The sequence below is a fragment of the Syngnathoides biaculeatus genome, chromosome 2, assembly GCF_019802595.1.
Source record: "Syngnathoides biaculeatus isolate LvHL_M chromosome 2, ASM1980259v1, whole genome shotgun sequence".
NCBI lineage: Eukaryota > Metazoa > Chordata > Actinopteri > Syngnathiformes > Syngnathidae > Syngnathoides > Syngnathoides biaculeatus.
In genome coordinates, this window is record NC_084641.1 from 19900438 (window position 1) to 19915534 (window position 15097).

The 15097-nt window shown below is 41.5% G+C and overlaps 1 protein-coding gene and 1 long non-coding RNA gene across 2 annotated transcripts in view; one reads left to right on the top strand and one right to left on the bottom strand.

Annotated features, from left to right (window-relative positions):
- ntsr1 (neurotensin receptor 1 (high affinity)) overlaps window positions 1-4977 on the top strand; it is a 31336-nt gene extending 26359 nt beyond the window's left edge. The window contains exons 3-4 of the mRNA XM_061839781.1: window positions 8-92; window positions 4349-4977. Coding sequence (XP_061695765.1) covers window positions 8-92; window positions 4349-4604 — 341 coding nt within the window. The 3' untranslated portion in view covers window positions 4605-4977. The remainder of the gene's footprint in view (window positions 1-7; window positions 93-4348) is intronic.
- LOC133511141 (uncharacterized) lies at window positions 548-15010 on the bottom strand. The gene is made up of 3 exons (XR_009797803.1): window positions 14886-15010; window positions 14666-14734; window positions 548-691 (listed from the first exon to the last, which is right to left on the bottom strand). It is a non-coding gene; the product is annotated as an uncharacterized LOC133511141 (long non-coding RNA).
- Window positions 15011-15097: the final 87 nt, after the last annotated feature.

The window sequence follows — 15097 nt, forward strand, 5'->3', positions numbered from 1 at the left end:
TGTTTAGGAGCAGTGGTCATGGCCTTTGTGCTCTGCTGGCTGCCTTATCACGCCCGCCGCCTGATGTTCTGCTACGTCTCTGACTGGTCCGAGTAAGTCATGTCTCTTTCTCGCTCAGCATCTCGTTGAGTGACACGACTATGTACACAACACAACGAGAAACACATCCATATACATTCATACATATAACCTCTAAATTAACATTCTCATCCTTCTCAATCTTGGGTTTTTTCTTGCCTCTGTCACCTAGTGCTTGCTATTGTGCACGTTCATTTGGACTTTAAATGATGCTCTTTGACCTCCTCCATGGATAAAAAAAAAAATCTGTTGTGATGTGATCCGATGTGGTCTGTGAAATTAACAGCTGTTTGGTAATAGCAGTAATTTGTGTACCTACCTGATCACGCAGGTCAAACATGTAAATCTGACTTTGTGGTGCACATACCAAACTTATTTTTGATATCATTTGCAACTAGTATTTGTCACGAAAGGATGGAAACTGGAGCCAAGAGCAGGCACAGGATGAGAGGTTGTGATGAATAGTTTATTGAAAAGGGAAATGCGAATGGTACTTGAGATGCCCTGGCGCATTGCTGAGAAAAAGAACGCGTGCCAGGCAGTGACGTGGGCAGTCGGCTGGCTTGGCGGCGTGGTGGCAGTCATTCACTTGGTGAGAGACATGGAGGAAACACTGAGGAAAAGGAAAAACACGGAGGTCAGAACGATGACAAGGATTTGCGTCACTTTTGGGGAGACTGGGCCCCTCTCGAGCGACACCACCAAACCTGAGTGAATTGTCGCACAGAGTGCATTGTTTGGCAAATGATTTCATGTATAGCCCATCCCTTTGCCACAGTTTTTGCCACGATTCAAACTTTGGATTGCCGGTGACATTATTGCAAAGTTGCAGATATACAGCCGATTAAAATGCTCACAAGCTTTCCTTCATGCTAAAAATACATTTCCGGGTGTTGACCAAGAGAGACAAAACGGCTGCTAGCCAAATAATTGCAGTATATAAAGGATTACATTTTGTTTTACGTTAATACTTAACTAAATTAATCATTTGTAGTGTGCCTGTGAATCAAAAAGTGAGGCATGTGAACAAAATGTATGCAAACGGTACATAAAAGATGGGTAAGTTTAAGTGAATGGAGTCAGCGAAATGTCAAAATATTCACACACTCTTGCTTTTATTTTCAGACCACAACCATTCTTTAGCAACCCGGTTCTTCCTTAACCATGAATCTATCTTTTTTTAGGTTCCATCTCACCTTAAACCCACAGTGAGTAATAATCTGTATCGGAAATGGGTGGCCTGAAATCATGGTTTCTGGATGAATTACAGTATCTGAAACTGAACAAGAAAATACTGAAACTGCACTGAACATTGAAATCCACAAGTCCAGAGGAACATCAAGTCAACTGACTGCGAAAGTATCAAAAGTCTCTTGTCTTTTATGACTCATATTTTCAAAATGGATTCACTATAAAGATAACTTGCTTCCGCTGGCAGTAGTAATTCCACATGATTGACAAAATGATCAAAGATCAACATTTTCTTATTCATGCTTGTTTCAAATTTAGCCATAACTGTCAATTTTGTAGCTAATGATTCAGATTCTTTCAAAGTTCTTCCAATGCTAATGGTGCACGTGTCCCTTCCCTTCCATGAACAGAATGCAGAAAGTACATATTTAGAATGAAAAAGGCACACTCAAAACAATCCCTGGTGTCTTCATCACTCCTATACTCTACTTATTCGTCCTTAATATCCCGTGTGTTGGTTGATGGGCACGCACATCATTGACTGTATACACTTTTGTACAAGACCCTTGTCTCCGTCCTCCATCTCTACAAACAGAACTGATCAATAGAGTAGACTCTAGTAGCTGAGATGATGTATAGCCACAACAAATCAATGTGTTATGACTTGGAGTAGACCATGTTTATTGCCTGTGTGTCCCAGGTCACACAGTTCCGCCATGAAGTCACATTTGGATTATTTGAGAAAAAAAACTGTCCATATTAGATTTGCAACTACTTTTTAAGAGCCAATAGTTGTGTCTGGAAACCCCTGACTTGAATAAACTCCTGAAATCCTATATACAGACTTCCAAAAGTATTCATTCACCTGCCTTGACGAGCATAGTTACATAAGAGACATCCCATTCCTAATCCAGTGGGTTCAATACGATGTTGTTCCACCTTTTGGTCAGTCAGCATTGCCGCTGTGCACTGGTGCACAGTCATGTTGGAAGTGGAAGGGGGCCAGGTGCAAAATTTTCCCACAAAGTTGGGAGCATGGAATTGTCCAAATTCCCAGTCTTTGCTGAGGCATTTAGAGTTCCTTTCACTGGTACTAAGGGGCCAAGACCTGCTCCTGAAAAATAACCCTGCACCTTAACCCCTCCACCAAACTTTACTCTTGGTCTATTGTACTCAGACAGGTACCATTTTTCTGGCAACCGCCAAACCCAGACTCATCCATCAGATTGCCAGATGGAGAAGTATGATCCCTCATTCCAGACAACGTGCATCCACTGCTCTTGAGTCTGGTGGCTGCGTGCTTTACACCACTGTATCCAACACTCTTCATTGGACTTGGTGGCATCCTATCACAGTTTCTCCCTATCCAGTCCACCCTGGAATTCACAAAGCACCTGAGAGCAGCCCATTCTTCCACTGTTTGTAAAAACGGTCTGCATGCCCAAGTGCTTGATTTTATAAACCTGTAGCCATGAAAGTGTTTGGAAGACCTGATTCCAAGTATTTGGATGGGTGAGCAAATATCGTTGGTAATACAATGGAACCTCCGAGTTAGAACAGAAATGGTTCTTGTGACGTGTTTAATGTCAGAGTTGTTTAACCTGCAAAACATTTTTTTTCATAGGAAATAGTGTAAATGAGTTTAATCCGTTCCCAACCTCCAAATGAGGGGATGCCACTCACTCGCCGTGACCCAAGGTGGACCCCTTGCCCAACTGAAGCACCCTGATCACCCCTCAAGTGAGACAAAATCTTCAAAGTCAAGTCACTGTTCTGTGATCAGGCTTCAATTGCAGTTTAATTAAATGGCATTAGAAAGTGAAATGTACATGGACACTATGTAGACTACATTAGTATAGGTTGCTGAAATCCGTGCAACTAATTGCAGGAATTGCATGATTAGGTTCTTCCTAAAACAACTGGTGGGAGTCAGCTGACATTTTTCTGTCATCGAGCTGTATTGTTTGGAATAAATTAGACGGCGATGAAAAGAACCAGTGGTCCGGCAGTGACGTAGAGAGGCTACATGGAGTCAAAATGACGTGTTCACTGGCTATTTAGAGAATTAAAGGAAGTGCACATGTAGGCGTCCTTCCATGAGAGAAAGAAATGAACACAATGGTCACTGAAATATTTGATACAAGTAATACTGGATAAAAAGAATCAAAATTACTGAATGGAAACCTGACACTGATTTTTTTTTTGTGATTTAACAGAACTATTAAAAAAATAACTAAATTGGCTCGGACGAAAATGATTATACACTTAATATTAACAAATATTTTCTTGCACAACAATCACTTGGACAATCACACGAATAGAAATATATTCTGTAACTCTCATTCAGCTTTGTGCACACATCAACAGGTATTATTTAGACTCAGTGAGCAATTTGCTCCAAATGTCCTAGGTTTCAAGGGTGTGTTCTCTGGACTGCATGTTTCACCTCTCTCATGGGTGTGTCCTTCCTTGACCCGGTGCTCACCTCCTTTGGTTAGCAGACCTGCTTCTTGTTGCAGTGATTACGGGCTGGATATATTTCCACGCGTGCAGTCTGGTCCCTTGCCTGATCATTGTACTTTCATGTCACGTTCCCGCAACTCCATATCCATGTCCTTGTTGCTCCGCGTACTGAACCCTGCCTCGTTGATGACATTGCCTCTCCGCTTACTGATTCTGACACTGCTGCCTGTTTGGACTGCCTGCCTGGGGACCGACCTTAGACTGAATAAATACGCTCCCCAAACTGTACCTGGTCTTTTGAGTCATGCATATTGGGTTCAGCTTCGTCTTCAAAAACGAGGATTAAACTACATTGATGTGAACTGAGGACTTCCTAAATTGCTGGCTTGCAGTTAGAAAGCTAGCACCTTTCCCGTTCTGTCCTGTCCTGTCCTGTTCCTGTCCACCTGTTTGTAGGCTCGTAAACAAAATGGACAAAATGTTTTGGTTGAGGGTAGTATAATCATGTAAAGGGATGTGAGAGGACATTAAACGGATACATTTCCAAATAAAGCCTTTAAGATGGAATGTTGGAGGGTTTCCATGAAGTAACACTCACTCCTTTGTTTCCTCCTAGTAAGTTATACGACTTCTACCACTACTTCTACATGCTGACCAACGTCCTCTTCTACGTCAGCTCGGCCATCAACCCCATCCTCTACAACTTGGTGTCGGCCCCCTTCCGCCAGATCTTCTTCTCCACCCTCCGCCACTTCTGCATGCCCTGCCGTCACTCCCCAAGAAGGCTCCCTGGCCCCCTGACCCGCCACTCACTCAGCATCTCCAGCAACCACACACTCTCCACAAACATCATCAGAGAGACAGCCTACTGATTTCATTGGAACATATCGCAGTAACACCACCACCTTTTGCCCTTTTGTGATAACTAGTCATCTCTGTGATTGATTTGGAGATAATCCACAACTTGGACTCTCATTGCGAACAGTTGTGAAATAAACATCTGATCGCTCTAGTGTGTTGTTTACAACTCTGAACAGGAACATTAGCACAACCACGATACCCTGACCGATCCAACACTAAAATTGGTGATCAAGGAGTTCCAATGACAAAGGCGCTCTTATCTTCAATTGTCCGTGCAGCATCTACACGATGTACATTTTCACATCATTTTACACATTATCAGAGGTCTGGAGTCAAGTTACTCAAATCGGGCTCGAGTGACAAGACAACCTGACTTGGAGTTGAACTACAGTGACTTATTACTTCGCTTGGACTTGAACCTACAGCTTGTAAGTACTTGGTACTTTGACCAAAGCACTGAGAAACTGAAATTCACTACTTCTCTTTGGCTGGCAACCAATTCAGGGTGTACACCACCAACATTAGCACAACCACGATACCCTGACCGATCCAACACTAAAATTGGTGATCAAGGAGTTCCAATGACAAAGGCGCTCTTATCTTCAATTGTCCGTGCAGCATCTACACGATGTACATTTTCACATCATTTTACACATTATCAGAGGTCTGGAGTCAAGTTACTCAAATCGGGCTCGAGTGACAAGACAACCTGACTTGGAGTTGAACTACAGTGACTTATTACTTCGCTTGGACTTGAACCTACAGCTTGTAAGTACTTGGTACTTTGACCAAAGCACTGAGAAACTGAAATTCACTACTTCTCTTTGGCTGGCAACCAATTCAGGGTGTACACCGCCTCCTGCCCAAAGACACCCGGGACTAGGCTTCAAAACTTCCATGACGCCTGTAAGGATAAGTAGCTTGGATGGATAGATGTTCATCTATTTACGCCAATAAGGCATCGTGACAGACAGAACAAATTAATGGTCTTCTATTAGATGGCAGTTGAGTTTTTGTGACATTTTTGTTTGTTGGTGTGCCGTGAGATTTTTAAATTTGAAAGTATGTGTCTTTACTCCATAAAGGCTGGATTTTGTGGCTCCTCTTGACAATTGGCTTTGAAAATGTAAAACATTGAATCCACCTTCCAGTTTTCTTATCTCCCGGGGACAAATTCTTTGTGTGTTGTTACATACTTGTCCATTAAATCCGATTCTGATTCTGATTCTAGTCCAAGATCGCTGATTGTGTAGCGGTACACACGCCTGACTTTGGTGTGGGCAGCGTGGAATTGATTCTCGCTTAGTGATAGTGTCAATGTGTGACCTGCAACTGTCTGACGACCAGTTCAGGGTGTCGACTGCCTTTTGCCCAGTGTGAGCTGGGATAGGCTCCAGCACCCCCGTGGCCCTTGTGAGGATAAGTGACTTGGAAAATACATGGATAGATTTTAAAGTGCATTTAATATATAATGCAGTATATAATATGTACATACTATCCATTCTCAACGCAGCTTATCCTTGTTCGGGTCGCGGGCTGCTGAACCCTATCCCAACTGACTCCGGGCGAAAGACAGACTACGGCCTGAACTGGTCGCCAGTCAGTCGCAGGGAACATATGGACACCGTCACTGAGTGGTAACTGAACCCACGCTGCCTGCACCAAAGTTAGTTGAGTGTACCACTACAGTATCAGTGATGTAAACATACTAATGAAAATATGATATACTGTTTACATATTAATTTATATTGTATGTTAGTAAAATGAGTGTTGGACTCGCAACTTGATTCGGGACTTGTCTGTCTGGACTTGGGACTTGATTCATTTAAAGGTAAAGACTTGAGACTTGCAAAGCATTGACTTGACTCCACCTCTGCACATCACATTACAGTATACTGTACATACACATGCATACACATCATTTACCTTTATGTATACTTACCGTATGTCATCGTCCATCCATTTCTTACATGCTTATCATCAGAAAAGTCACCAGAGTGCTGGATCCTATTCCAGTTGTCAACGGGCAGGAGGCGGACGGGGTACACCCTGAACTGGTTGCCAGCCAATCGCAGGGCACATGGAGACAGACAACGGTCACACTCACAATCACACCTCAGGGCAATTTAGAGTCTCCAAGTAACATGTTTTTGGTTTTTGAACCCGGGTCCTTAGAACTGTGAGGCCAACGCTTTTCCAGTTGCATCATATAAGTGGCACGGTGATGCAGCTGGAAAAGTGTTGGCATCACAGTTCTGAGGACTTGGGTGCGTGCGATGTGGTGTGGTGTGATTGTGATTGTGACTGCGGCTGTTGTCTGTCCCCACGTGCCCTGCAATTGGCAGGCGACCAGTTCAGGGTCTACCCCGCCTCCTGCCCGTTGACAGGTGAGATTTGCTCCGGCACTCCTGCGACCCTCATGAGAATAAGCGGCTAAGAAAATAGGTGAATGGATGGATACACACTCACACAAATATATACATACAGACACAAACATATATACACACAACATACTATACTTCTAAACATTTATATATAAAATAAAAGCGGTAAATGTACAAGTAATGAAATGTAAATGTAAACACAAATTCATACTGATGTTAAATCATGCAGACTTTCTTGTTGCTGTGAAGTGTAAATGATTGTCTAGTTTAGTCCAAAGGAAGCCTTAAGTGGGGTTACGTAGATAAACCTATTGTTCGTGTTGTATGTGACACCATACTGAATCAAAAGTGCAATTTCTTGTTGTTGCCTGTCTTGCATTTGTCAAGAATTTTGTAGTATACAATATGTTGAAACAATGTATTTTGCTTAAAGTACTCACTGCTGCGTCACTATGAACAATTTTGCATCAACATATTGTTCATGAATAGGTAAACAAAAATTGATCAATTCATTGATCAGTTTATTTCATAAATGCTGTCCATTTAAATCACAGTAAACAGCAAATGAGATGTTATTTATGGCCTACCATGTCTGGGCTTTTATTTTGAAAAATAAAATTCTGGTGATAAGTGTGACTGGTGTGTATTTGTAAAATATCATAGAATAAAACATTTGAGCTGTGATTGCAAGAATTTGGGGAGGAGGGTCTTAGGAAGATTTAAGGCTGTCTGAAGCATAGGCCCCACGACGCCACTGGTTGGGAGCAATTTTGTAAGCTTCAGCATTAGCCAATCATAATTTTCAAAGTGAAACTCTCCATTTGCTACTTTTGCCAACTCAAAAATTATAAATTATGTTCGGACCATTGAAACATTATTTACATGAATGCATTTACTTGAAATGTTTATTTAAGGGGGAAAAAAATCCAGAGATGACAATGTGCGAGGATTTCTTTGTTGTACTGTTTCTTAATAAATATATATATATATATATATATATATATATATATATATATACACATGAAGCATTTTTTATTTTGATTCTGCCCCAGGCTTTAAGTCTTTAAAGCCACAGAACATAACAACACTTACAGGTCATGAAATTTAATTGAGATTGAGCAATTCCATTATGGATCTACAGTACCATAATTATTCAAAAGTATCAATATTGGCAATTACGGTCTTTTCTGGTATTTACTTGATATCGGACTGATACCAAAATATGCAGTATTGCAGTCGACTACAAGAGTATCATTTAAGTGCATGCCATTATATAATTATACTTATCAAATAGACTTTTATGTAATCGCTATCAAATACATCTGATTTGAAGGCAATACTTGTTGTATATTGGGGCAAACCATTATTTCGAGTGCACCACTCAAACTGACTTCCAGTCGGATTACACCAGAGCAATAGACCTTTCCGACTGGCGATCTTCAGCTCCGCCTCCCTTAGCGACAGTTGCCATACCGCACAATCGTTCAAAATGGCGACTAAACATAACAGGTTTGAACTGCATTCTCTATCGCATATTCCAGATAATATTGGGGTATGTTTTTTGCCAAATGCGTTAGACTTGTCCAAGAGAGACAGAGAGGTCTCAACTATTTCACGCAAGGATATGTACACGGAATTAAGATTTTGGACGGAGCAAGACGCAATGTCAGTTACAGCGAAACGTTGGCGATCAATGCAAAAAAGTTTTACGCCTCACAAACTTATAATTGAAATCCAACAGGATAAAATAATGGAATCGTACTGTGCATGTAAAGCAGGGTGAGTACTTTTTACTTGGAAAGATCACGAGTAACATCATTGTGGTCTTTATAAGTGAGTGAGTGTATTCATTTGACTTGGCTTGTAATCGAACCCAGTGCTCTGTCTTAAAAGTCCGATGTGATACAAATGGGCAAATAGACATTTCTCTTGAATGACATCGCGCATTTCCATATCACTAACCTGACTCTTCGGTATAAAACAAACACTTCTTTCCGCAGGTCAGTGATACGCTAACAAAGTGAAAGTTGTTCTCATGCAATGTATAAAGCACTGATGATAATTCAATCAAACTCAGAGAAGATACTTCTCCCTCACTTACCTTCGAACATATAGCCTTGTGTTTGTTGATATTGTTCACATTTAGCTGTACGTGTGGTCTCCCACGAGCCTTAATCCATCGTAGACACTTTGTCAACTGTGTTATAGGCTTTGGAAAATGAATCAACCTGGTCCCTTGTAACCTAGCTGGATATCTTTCATCAGAATTGCACCTTCCCAAGCGCATCTGAGGACCATTTTCTTTGTAACATTACCTTTTCCATGCGCACATGACCAATAACCAGTAGTGCTTGTGGGACAACATGGTGGCAGGGCCGTGTCAAGCCAGGGGTGAAGACAATGCATCTATCTGCTTGGCTATTATCGTACGAGTGATTGACAAGTCGGAAAGGTCCATTGACTGAATTTGTGTGGTAGCAGTACCACTACATGTGATGAGCCAAAAGCATATTTTTAGTGGTGTACTTTTGTACATTCCCGGTCAGTATGGAAACTATGTTAGTCACACTCAATAGCGCTACAACAGTTTTAAGTACAGAAACTGAAAATAAAAGTTCTGTGTATTTTCTTTTCAAGGATTGTTAACTACACTCATAGAAATGTGCTTATTTTCAGATGATTTGCCGCCAATCCATCTCATACCTGTAGAATTCGAGATTTATTTGATTTCATAATGAGAAAGCAGAGGGCATGAACCACTTTCTCCTCAGCCATCACTCTCGTCAACACCTAAAGATGTACAAACACACGCTTCGCACAGCAGGCTGTGACCTTTTCTGACGAACACTCCCGACAATTGATAGCTGTGGGCTTAAGAGAAGAATTGCCCCTTTATGCATTTTTTTTAAGCAGCTCAGTTGGCTGCACCTAATTTAAAAAAAATAAATCAATCGGAACTGGATCGGTTCACACATGAACTGCAATGGCTGATGCACCGCACATATACACTCTTCGCCTCTAATGTACAGGGCTATGCAAGACTCTAATGCAGAAGCAAAAATACAGATAGTGCCACAAGAAAATATGTACATCAAAAATAATGCCCTGTTTTTCAGTTAGTGCTGAATACTGATTTAAATGTTTGTGCATTTGATTTTTAAAATATGAACAGACTTCAACATGGATCCTACACCTATAAAAATAAAATCAATGTTAAACACAACTCTGGTTAGTTAAAGATAAACTGAAACTATACAGAACATGACACTCCAGGATCAGAAAAAAATGTAAATAAACCGCATCTTTGTTTAAGTATAAGTGTGAAAGCTGGTTGGAAAAAAAAAGGGGTTTATAATCCAAACTTTACTGTAGTTCTGTTTGGATGAACCTCCTGCCAAAAAGGTACCGTAGAAGCAACCAGGTCTCAAAGTTTTGGTTGTATTTTCTTCGAATATGAAACAGGTCAATGCTTTCTTACATTGGTATCAACACTAGTGACATTTAAAACGGTAACTTCTCAACAAAAAACACTCTGCCAATCTAAGTTTCCACACTAGCGTTGTTTACTGGGTAATGAAATTTCATTTGCACTGTCAGTCAACCATGTATGCTGAAATGTTACTTTAAGCATCATCCGTACAGGATTTTAAAGTTATATGACGTCAACACTACAACACCTGAAGCAGATAATTTGGAGGAGAAGCCTCAGAGTGATTTATTGATGCTCTGAATGTCAGCGATATAATAATAATGGGCATAATGCTTAGTAATTCTACAGTTCAGTGAAAACCTGCTAAATCGGTGCTCACCTTTCCGACCTCTACTATGTAACAGATTTATAAGTGATTGTTTTATTATGGGTTTTTACAGTATGCAGGCAAGTCCAAATGTAATTAACTTCAGTTCAGTTCAATATGATTTCTACAGCGCCAATTCACAACAGACGTTGGCCTCAAAGTAATTTCCATATGGAGCATTTACAGACCCACACTCCTCACACATTAGATAACCACCTCCATTTAGTTGCACTCCATCAATGCAGCATGAGTGAAAATAAAGTATAAATGCAGTGTACAGTATTGGAACGGTGAGGCCAATTCCTTTGTTAGTTACAGGCTTGATGCAGTTATTGCAAGGAATGATTATGCTACCAAGTACAGTGAAGAAAATGAGTATTTGAACACCCTGCTATATTGCAAGTTCTCCCACTTAGAAATCATGCAGGGGTCTGAAATTTTCATCGTAGGTGCATGTCCACTGTGAGAGAGAATCAGAATCACAATGTATGATTTTTTTAACGATTTATTTGTGTGATACAGCTGCAAATAAGTATATGAACGCCTGTCTATCCGCTAGAAATCTGACCCTCTTAGACCTGTTAGTCCGCCTGTAAAAGTCCACCTCCACTCCATCTATTATCCCGAATCAGATGCACCTGTGTGTGTTCGTTAGCTGCACAAAGACACCTGTCCACCCCATACATTCAGTAAGACTCAAACTTGTAACATGGCCAAGACCAAAGAGCTGTCCAAAGACACCAGAGACAAAATTGTACAACTCCTCACGACTGGAAAGGGCTAAGGAGAAATTGCCAAGCAGCTTGGTGAAAAAAGGTCCACTGTTGGAGCAATCATTAGAAAATGGAAGAAGCGAAACGCAACGGTCAATCTCAATCGGAGTGGAGCTCCGTGAAAGATATCAACTTGTGGGGTCTGAATTATCCTTAGAAAAGTGAGGAATCAGCCCAGGACTACACGACAGGATTTGGTCAATGGCCTGGAAAGAGCTGGGACCACTGTTTCCAAGGTGACTCTTGGTAATACACTAGGGCGTCATGGTTTGAAATCATGCATGGCACGGCAGGTTCCCCTGCTTAAACCAGCACATGTCAAGGCCCGTCTTAAGTTTGCCAATGACCCTTTGGATGATGCAGAGAAGCCCTGTGAGATAGGTTTGTAGTCAGATGAAACCGAAATTGAACTTTTTGGTCATAATCCCACTAACCGTGTTTGGAGGATGACGACTCATGAGTTCCATCCCAAGAACACCATCCCTACTGTGAAGCATGGGGGTGGTAGCATCATGCTTTGGGGGTGTTTTTCTGCACATGGGACAGGACGACTGCACTGTATTAAGGAGAGGATAACCGCGGCCATGTATTGCGAGATTTTGGGGAACAACTTCTTTCCCACAGTCAGCGCATTGAAGATGGTTCGTGGCTGGGTCTTTCAACATGACAATGGCCCCAAGCACACAGCCAGGAAAACCAAGGAGTGGATTTCTAAGTGGGGGAACTTGGAAAACAGGGTTTTCAAATACTTATTTTTTCACTGTATGAATTGTTATTCACTTCAAGTTTATTTTATCACGTCTGTTCCAATACTTTTGCCCAGTTGAAAAGTAAGTGGCCTCAAACAAGAGATGCTTTGTCCTGAGTTGTTTAACAATCTATATGTAAATACCATGAAATGAAAGCAGGAATTCTGGACTTTTGTTTCATATTTACTCATTGTGATGTGAAGCGAAAATGTGTTCAGTATCCTGTACAACAAAAATGAAAGAACTGGTCATGCTGTTCCAATACCTTTGGAGGGGAATTAATATACAGGTATCAATATGCACAAAACAGTTGATTGTTCAAATTAATGAGACGTAGCGCCAGAAGCATCTCTCAAATTGAAAAGGCTCCACGGTGTATAAAGTTGAAGGGATCAACATGCATTCAACACACACACACACCCGCACACACACAAGCACTTAAACCCCATTTTGCGTTAGTCAATATAGCAGGAGATAGCAAATTAATTCACCGGTCCAGCAAATTAGTCTTCAGCCTCCGGGTCCACAAAATACGGTGGCCTGAAAGTGCAAAACAATATAACAAAGTACGTTTAAGAGTTTTGTCTTTTGTTTTGCACCGTCGTACATAATATGCAAAGTTGGCTTTTAATAAGTTGCATGCACATATCAGGGTCTTTGGAGTGTCCGCCCACTCCTCCGTCAGCCTGCCCTTCTGCACTTCCTTTCTGCACAATTTACATCATGCCCAGTGTGTACAGTTGCTCATTTGCAAGAGCAAAATTGAGTGTGTAAAGTGTCCTATTATTCGAGATTCTTGAGAAAATGTGTTGCACGACATGACAGTTGCAAAGCATGTCATACAGTGTGTGTGTGTATATATATATATATATATATATATATATATATATATGCTGAAGAAATCTGCTGTGCAGAAACTATTATTTTGTGTGCTGATCACAGTGAATGTTGTCCTCTTTACAAAGTTGCCTCATGGGCTGAGCTCAGGATGCACCACCATTTGTTGTTAGCCAGACAAAGCGACATTACACGGATAATGATGCATCGCGGCCTGCCGGGCAGTCGCTGTTGTTGCCACTCAGTGAAACTCATCCATCCAGGAAGCAGGGGAAGAGGAATTTAGCTTTTCGCGCATCCCTCAAAAATAACCGCAAGCTGCGTGCCAGCCACTAGTCTGGACATTCTTGGAAAAAGTAATAATAATAATTTTGAGCTCAATTATTTTTTTTCTTAGTCAAGTGTAGGGTAAATAAAATAAATGCTTTTTCTTTCATTTCTGAATATGCAGTGTTCTCCTTTAAATATGCGCTTGATGACAAAAAAAAAAATAAAGCCTGTGCAGAAACTGAAAGTAGTAATGTTCAAAATGTATTCAAATATGAATAATAGTTGCAGCTTTGTTGGAGTTTTAGCAAAATATGTCACACGGCGCCCGAGAGAGTCAAAACTGACAGCAGCTTCGAGTTTTGATATGTCAGTCAACATAAATTTAGGCTAAATATAATTTGTTTGAGCGGCACGGTGGATCAGCTGGTAATGCGTTGCCCTCACAGTTCTGAGGACTTGGGTTCAATCCCGGGTCCGCCTATGTGGAATTTGCGTGTTCTCCCCGTGCCTACGTGGGCACTCCGGTTTCCTCCTACATCCCAAAAACATGCAACATTAATGGAACACTCTAAATTGCTCATAGGTGTGATTTTGAGCGTGGCTATTTGTCTCTATGTGCCCTGCGATTGGCTGGCAACCAGTTCAGGGTGTACCCCACCTCCTGCCCGTTGACAGCGGGGATTGGCTCCAGCACTCCACGCGACCCTCGTGAGGATAAGTGGCAAAGAAAATGGTTGGTTGTATATAATTTGTCTTTTTCTCTGTGTACCAAGGGTTCCAGATTACTCTTTGCGGACGGATGGGTTGTTCAAAATAGGAGATAAAAATATATAATAATGAAGCTCAACATAGCCATACTGCTGTATACAAGAAAACTTATTGGCATTTATTTGGGGGAGGAGGATTGTTCCCCGTGTGACTGATGCAGCCACAATCTGTTGTGTCTTTGTAATGGAACATACTGATACTGTAGGGCTTGCGTCAGAAATTTTCAGGGACTGCTGTCAAAAAATATCCAGAACTACTAGTGTCCCTGTCAGTACGAGTCAGAGATCCTGGAGCGTTTGCTACATCTGGTGCGAGAGAAGCGGGAGGAGCTGTGGCAGGACAGCTTATGGCTGCATCACCAAGACAACACACCTGCTCACAATGCCATCAACATCCCCCAGTTCCTGCCCGAGACCAAACTCCCTGCTCATTTGACCTGACTCCATGTGGGTTTTTTTTTTCTCATGTTCACGAGGGTCATCAAGGGGACTCACCAACAACACGCCGGCAAAGTTAAGATGGCCATCACGATGGAGAGACCTACGTAGACTCCTGGAATAATCCTTCCGGTAGTCCATGAAGGTGTAGCAGAGAAGGAAATGTGAGTTAGTGTCCAGATATAGAAGACCTCAAAGGAGAAAACCTTTGTAGTCTGGATTTGAAATGTACTTTTTCTGACATGGCATCCATACATATAACTGTATACATACACACTTTTGTAAAACGCCTTCCTATGCCCTTCCTTGTGAAGGCAACCAGCTTGGGTTATTCCTTTTGGGTCCATTAGCCACAGACAAGCATGCCTTCAGGCGACATTTCTCCATTCGACTCAATATTATAATATTATATTATCAGTTTGATACCCATGCTGTGGTGGCTTCCAAGTATTCAGTTTCTCCGACAACAGTTCAGCTTTCAAAAACGAC